Source organism: Oratosquilla oratoria, chromosome 26 (assembly GCF_046742065.1).
Source record: "Oratosquilla oratoria isolate Oo_2021 chromosome 26, ASM4674206v1, whole genome shotgun sequence".
Lineage (NCBI taxonomy): Eukaryota > Metazoa > Arthropoda > Malacostraca > Stomatopoda > Squillidae > Oratosquilla > Oratosquilla oratoria.
This window is the reverse complement of record NC_134802.1, coordinates 34,270,868-34,278,040: the sequence shown is the minus strand read 5'-3', so window position 1 is coordinate 34,278,040 and position 7,173 is coordinate 34,270,868. Positions and strand designations below refer to the sequence as shown.

Genomic DNA, 7,173 nt, shown 5'->3' with positions numbered 1-7,173 from the left:
AAATATTGCCGTTACCAAAGACCAATGCCACCTGTGAAATAGCACAGCAGTCCTTAACAGGATTAACCAAAATGGAGTTCTGCTTTGCTCCTTGTCCTTGCTGGTACCCAAGCTTACCGGGGTAGATCTGTATGCTCTGTACTTTGCCAACAGTCCTTGAAGCATTTGACTATTATTGTCATCCTCAATAGTACCTCACTCGGTGCTGTTAGCCCACTTGGGGGTTCTGGTTGGGCAGTCCAAACAAAGCCATCCAAACATTTCCTTGGAAGTAGCCACTAGGGGGGGCTGCACTGATACTTCAACCAAAAGGCAGTACTTGGTGTTGCATGTGGCAAGAAATGGGGTGGAGGTAAACTGTAGATTGAGAGAAGCAAATATCTTGATTGAAAAATGCCATGCGTAATGGGTATACAAGTCTCTTGACCCAACACTTGCCAACAGCCACTTGTGACGTTTGGGTCCAGCATGCAAACCCTTTTCGTGAATTTGTGGGGTTGTATGTCCATGGTCAGTTATCAAAATGGGTTTGTCCTGTTTGTAAGTGAAGTGGCCCTGCTGTGGATGTGCTTTCTTGCTGCATTTCTTCTGACCCAGGTGTTGGGCAGGAGACAGGGATAATCCTTCATCCAGAAGGAGCCAATAGGGAAACAAAGGTGGTGGATGGGAGCAGTGGGTGGCATTAGGTGCATATCTTTGACTTGGCTACCTCCCTTATAAGATTAGAAGTTCTTGGTATATAGATGTAGATAATCGGTGCATAGAAGAATGGTACAATGGTTTGGAAATTTATTGTACAAAGGGTTAGGCACCTCAACTTTATCTGAAAAGAGTACAGGGTGATACAAGAGGTATTAAAGTGGTCAAAGAGCTTCAACAAGGGTGACACAGGCGAGGTCATATAGACAGCAGGGCAAGATTTGGATTTAAGAAGTGAACTGGTTGACCAACAGTGGTGAACAAATGAAATGGACCCAATGTAGAGTCCAGAAAAAGTAGGTTGTTTTAAGGTATGATTATGGATAGGGATAGTAGCTGGTAAGGGACATGAAACTGCTTGGTCCTTATGGTCTCTTGCAATCCTACATTATGTTCTAATGTTGTTGAGCCTGCCACCAAGAACCTAGGATAAAATCAATCTTTAGGACTAAATAGTAACTGGATGGGGCTCTTTAGTTATGGTAGTGACATACACCCTGGACCTTCTTTAGAATTATGAAGGGAATGGAAGTTCTTGATAGAGATGACCTATTAAAATGGGACAAAAGAGAAACAAGAGGACACGCAAAGAAACTAAAGACACAGTTACAGAAGAGACCTGAAAAAGAACAGTTTCCCATTCAGTGTAAATGACGTCTGGAACAAACTGAACAGTGAAACGGTTAATGCCAGAAATATACATAAATTCAAAAGCAAACTAGATGTAGAGAGATACAAAAACAGGTCAACACGAGCATAGCTCCAGTCCCGTAAAATACAACTAGGTAAATACCTCCTGTAATCACAGGAGGGAGAAGAGGCATGGTAGAACTTGTAGTCAGTGTGTGGACTCTTCCATTTAGGTAGCTTTGGCATCCATTTCACTGAAAAGGCTTTACTAACCAGGCTTTCATCTCTGAAGACTGTCAACAAACCAGTCTTGTATTTATTCTAAATGTGTATGCTAATTCTTTATTTCAAGGATGACAAAGCGAAATTCCATGAGGTGGTGACCGAAATGGAGTTACTTTAAGGTTGGACAATTTATAGTTGAGCAATATTGAGGTCATCCATATGGAGCGGCTGTTCTCGTGGATACCTGGAAACGTGTTTAAGATCTAAATGAGGTTTCATACAATTGGATCATTACTGTTCAAACAGCACTTTGAGTTAGAAACTTAATGCCATTTAGCTATTTATAAAGGTTAATACCAATTGAAGAAGCAGCCAAATTACTTGTATAATTTATCTTCCTGGCATTGGGGAAACTTCCCTGAATAATCATGAGTAAAATTTAATCTTAACATACAGTACTACCTCATTAACGGATTAAAAGGGGGGTAACGGTGTACATTGATGTGAATAATCCGTTGATTTGGAGTAGTTTTTGGGTGGCATAGTGATTGCACAGCACTAAACAACAGCACCAAAAACACTGCAAACACACCTAATTAACGTCCATTAATGAGAGGTAGTACTGTATGTTGCAGTATTTTTTAATGCTGGATTATTTTTTTTCTTCCATTTGGGAATGAGTGCTGCTGTCACCAACACAGCACCATGGTCCCATGCATCCTACTCCCTGGATCTGCCTAGACTTGCAGGACCTCTTCCAGACCTTCTCTCCAACTTCATCAGCATTGTGCCCACGAATCAAGAGGCCTGACCAGCAGCTGTATGTGCCCAAATGGGATTGCTATGGACCTCACGATGATCCCACACCTGCTATGGAACCATGTCCTCCTTCCACCTAATGCTGTCGCCCCAAAGTCCAGTGGATGCCATAGGTATAGCAACAGGAGCTGCCAGGGAAGACTCCATGTATGGATTGACACGGAGCTCCTCTGCACAACAGCTTGGGATCTCTGCTGTGAGTAAACCTCTGCATATGGAAAAAACGAGGGGAACTCTGCAGGAGGACTGTCGGGACAGCTGAGGAAAATGGCTCCAAACTGTCCCAGGAACAACCACGTACACCAATGGAGGTGTGCAAGAGCCCCATGCCAAAGTGTGACCTCAGTTCTGTTAACAGTAAGGAAAATGTCCTTTTCCCCAATGACCAGGTTCCCACAAGGACGAGGAAGAACCAAAGTTTTTGTTTCAAGTGAAATCCATATGAAATATAATACTTGGGAATATTAAGTTTTTCATGATTTCCAGGGTCTCTGGTGATTATCCATATTATTAATTTACACATCTTTTCTGCAGCATTCCTCAAGACCCCTCAAGGCCCTCAGAATAATAAGCCCTCCCCTTCCAACAAGCCTCTTCCAGAAACCTCAGCAGCTCTTGCAAGGTGCTTCGTCTCTGCATCTGGGCTAGAGATCCAAAGGTCCAGAGAAGTACAGGAGGCAGAGAAGTGGAAGCCTAAATATACAAAGAGTTCAATTAGCAATTTAAGTTCCAAATTTGAGGTTTCATAGTGAAACTACTTCAAAATGAACCTTTCAATGTGTCCAGTGCATATATTTTGCATGGAGCCTATCGGTAGGACTTGCATTTTCAGTGGTTTCACTGTAAAGTTCCTTGCTGTGCTTGGAGCTTTATCATGCATCTGTCTGTAGGGTAGTGAGACATGGAAGAGTACTAAATATGCCTTTCATTCCCATTTCTGTTGACCTTCTTATTTCTTCTAACCATGAGAAAATGACTAATTTTGTAAGACCATGAAATAAAGTGGTGTCTTTAGATTTCGAATGGAAAATGCTAATTTGTTGGACAAGCTCGCTGGGTAATGGGTTGGACAGCTGATTCCAGTTAAACTTGAATATTTAACAAATTTTCTGGTTATGGCATTCAAAGGTTTAATATGGTTGGGTAGTGTGCTTTTAGTTTAAAGGATGAATATGTGCAATTATTTGTGGGGGGGGGGAGGTATTGAGATAATGTAACAGGAGCTAAGGCCTATCCTTTAACCTTCCTCCATACTTCTGATTTTTAAGAATTTAGATTGCATGGGTGCGTATAGTGGCTGAAAATTGTCTTTACCTTAAAGTACCTTAGACCTTTCTAATTTCATTGATGTTCTTTCAACAGGCAAGATAGGTTCAGCAGGCAAGCAGCATAAGGATACTAGGAAAGGAACTACTTTGAAGGTCAAGAACTTACTCTCGTCAATACGAGTCAAATGTTAGCGCCCACATTAGTTGCCTGATGTATGATGATGCATCACAATATGCTCTTTATGAAATATAAAGTCAGATGTTATACTCGTTTTTTCACCCAGAATGTTTGTAACCGTTAAAAATGTGATAAAGCCTGTTCACAGAATATGGGGGCATCTGCTTAAAACTACAAAATGAATATAATTGGTGAGCCAATGCTGGCATCCTTGTATAATCACTTGTGCCTCGTGATGCCTATGTAGGAGACATTGTATTAAAGGGGTTAATGAACCTGCATCGGATGAAGATGGAGGTTTGCCAGATGCTTGTGTTCAGTCTGTGCAGTCATAGGTCAAAGAGCAACTACAAATCCCTTAAAGTGGTAGCACATTAGGCTAGTGTACTACTTCTACTTTGAGTAGAAACTACTTAAAATATTTTAACCCCTTCCATACGGTGATGCCTATGTAGGCGTCATGAGGAGCAAGTGGGTATGAGAGGATGCCGACGTCGGCGTCTTGATTATATTTATTGTAGTTGTACCTGTGGGAGGGTGGAGGGGTGTGGAGTGTATTCAGGGATGGAATGGGTGGGAATGATTTTATGCCTTTTTCTTTTTGGCTACCTCCCTTGTAAGGGGGAAAAAGCCTTGGTATATGTATGTATGTATGTACCTGTGTGACCCCCATACTCTGTAAACTGGCTTCATCATATTTTCTATGGTTATCAAAATTCACGGGTGAAAGAGAAAACGATTAATACAGCGGTGACTTTATTTTTTATAATGCGAGTACTGTATTATGATGCAACATTGCACGTCTGGCAGCTAATGCTGCCCGCGAGATTTTGGCTCGTATTGAAGGGGTTAAACTCGTACTAACATCTTGCAGATGTCTAACTTTTGGGAAGGTTTAACAGGATGCCATTCAGCTTCTAGTTATGAGAGTAATTTTGTGTTTGGAAATTTGAAAAATCAATTATAACCAGTCATTTAGCTACTCGAATGAAGTAGCAACAGCAAGTAGTATGCTAAATGCTTAGTGTACCACCACCTACAGTACTCGTCAAAAGTATGCAGCACCTACCCCTTGCAGCTGAATATGCAACTGAAATAGGAAGGCATTTTGAGGTGAAAGTGTAGATAGAATGTATTTGGCAACCCCTTGCTGTCGTGCTAAGCCAATAGAGTGGAATATGAAGGTGGCAAAGTCCAAAGTCAAGAGATGCATAATGCAATTTTGGGAGCAAGACTGAAGATGTCATCCCAGAAACCTAGGATAGGACATCCTAAGAAGACTTCTCCAAGTGTTTTGATCATAATATGTACTTTTGTCAAATTCACTAAAGCAAAAACTTCTAAAGTCGTAACCCACGGTCTCAGGTTACTGGGATGATTCTCCCTAGCATTCCACTCTGTTGGCCTAGGGTGACAACAGGGTGTTGCCAGATACATTCTATCTACACGATTTCACCTGTGAAAATGCCTTTCTATTTTTGTCATAAATATGCGACCACAAAGGGTAGGCACCACATGCTTTTGATGCCTATTGTGTAGGCTGTGATCTAGGTGACTGGCCCCCCTGAAGAGTTTGATGGCACACTGAAACTGTTATGGCATTGAATTTTGCAATAAAATGTTGATGACAGGATATGTAGTTTCATGCATGGATAAGGTAGGAGTGATCTGTGTAGCCATAAGAAGCATTACATACATACATATACCAAGGCTTTTTCCCCCTTACAAGGGAGGTAGCCAAAAGGGAAAAGGCATAAAATCATTCCCACCCATTCCATCCCTGAATACACTCCACACCCCTCCACCCTCCCTCTTATCTTAGCACTAAGAAGCATTAACCCTTTGACTGCCCAATGCGCATTTTTGCGAAAATTAAAAGTCTCATGACAGCCCTAACTCGCAAAAATGCACCGCAAGCCAAAAAACGTTTTAAACATCACGCCATGCTCCCAACACCTTATAGAAACGAGAGATCAAGTTTACAATCGGTTAGGTGCTGCCATCTCTTACCAGCTGGACGAAGTAATAGCCCTTATCTACGCGGTAATATCAGCTGATGGAATGTAAACATTTGCGAGCGAATGGACTTTAATCGGCATTTAAACCTGCATAAAAGGCCGAATATATGATTCATAGCTAAGTTTTGTCATTCATATGTTGAGTAGTTGTTTTACAATCACCAAGAAATAGGAAATATTTTTTCCACAAATAATAGCGTATGGTAATTCTCTTCAGTAGCAGCTGCAGATGACTGACAAAAATTTTGATCGATCGTATATATATTCTCAATAAACGTTTTAGCCTTAAAATATTCTAGTTACAATACTTCCAGTGATAGAAAATTATGATAGGCTAGCTGTGATATGGTAAAATGTGTGAATAATTGTTTTATTGATAGAAAATTTAGGTACCCTAAGAAATAAATTTTTACGTAATTCTTTTTTTTTTTTCTTCAGGACCAACTTATGTGTCTCTATATCACTGTTCCTATAACATATGGTCATTATCTACCTTACTGAGTATTACTGGCATAAAAAAAATTACTTTTGTATGTTTAATTTTTTTTTAATTCCCCAAAATTTTAATTAAAAAAAAAAAAATCATAATAAATATATGAATTATCTTAGAAAGCTAATATTGATATATTTGGATTGGGAATGGTGTCCACAATATCAGAATATTATGCAAAAGAAGGAAATACACTTCATATATTATGGGTAAAATGCAATTTTTCGGAAACATAAATCCTCCCAGCATCGGGCAGCCAAAGGGTTAAGATGGTTATAAGAATGAAATGTTGCGTATCGTTGCAAGATGCATTAGCTACTGGAGGAACAGTTTTGAAGTAGAGAAGTGGAGGTAAATAACCATGAACTGTACTAGATTTGAAGGGTAACCACCAAGCACAGGTACAACTCTGCATTTTCTCATTTTTAATGGTGCTTATTTTCATGAACTTAACAAGTATGGTCTCAAAAGTGCTGTTTGAGGGACTTGTTGATATTGTTAGTCTGCATTTTAAAACAAAACGGTGCCATCTTTTGGTAATAGTTCTGATGTGTGTACCAACACAAGCATACTGTAACAAAACTGACTATTTAGTGATTAAGTTTGTCATAATTTTTAAGTCTCCCCAAATAACTGAAGACTGCCAAAATGTGTGGATAGATGATAGTTTGAACCAAGACATCTTGCTGAAGTTTTAAAAGCAAGGGTAGTATAAGTGATGCATTAAATGTTTTTGCAGTTTGCTCCTACACAATCCTGAATGTTCACACTAACCTCCTTGATGCCACAAGCTGACAATGTCTACAATGTAATGGATATTTTTTCATTTGTCCAAGTGTGCCAGTA

The 7,173-nt window shown here is 39.9% G+C and overlaps 1 protein-coding gene across 2 annotated transcripts; it reads left to right on the top strand.

The window, feature by feature from the left end:
• Positions 1-2,233: 2,233 nt before the first annotated feature.
• LOC143039202 (uncharacterized) lies at positions 2,234-5,142 on the top strand. Of its 2 annotated transcripts, none has more exons than XM_076209060.1 (2): positions 2,234-2,569; positions 2,908-5,142. In XM_076209060.1, the coding sequence occupies exons 1-2, from the start codon at positions 2,377-2,379 to the stop codon at positions 3,120-3,122; spliced, it is 408 nt and encodes a 135-aa protein (XP_076065175.1). In that variant the 5' UTR covers positions 2,234-2,376; the 3' UTR covers positions 3,123-5,142. The 2 variants fall into 2 exon arrangements, with proteins under 2 accessions (XP_076065175.1, XP_076065176.1); XM_076209061.1 differs by having other exon boundaries at positions 2,234-2,730.
• The last annotated feature ends 2,031 nt before the right edge of the window (positions 5,143-7,173 follow it).

What these genes read in the sequence shown, in the direction of transcription:
- LOC143039202 (XM_076209060.1), top strand. Translation starts at nt 2,377, where the DNA reads ATGTGCCCAAATGGGATTGCTATGGACCTCACGATGATCCCACACCTG. An exon ending in AACAGCTTGGGATCTCTGCT is followed by an intron (nt 2,570 to 2,907) that starts GTGAGTAAACCT and finishes TCTTTTCTGCAG; the next exon opens with CATTCCTCAAGACCCCTCAA.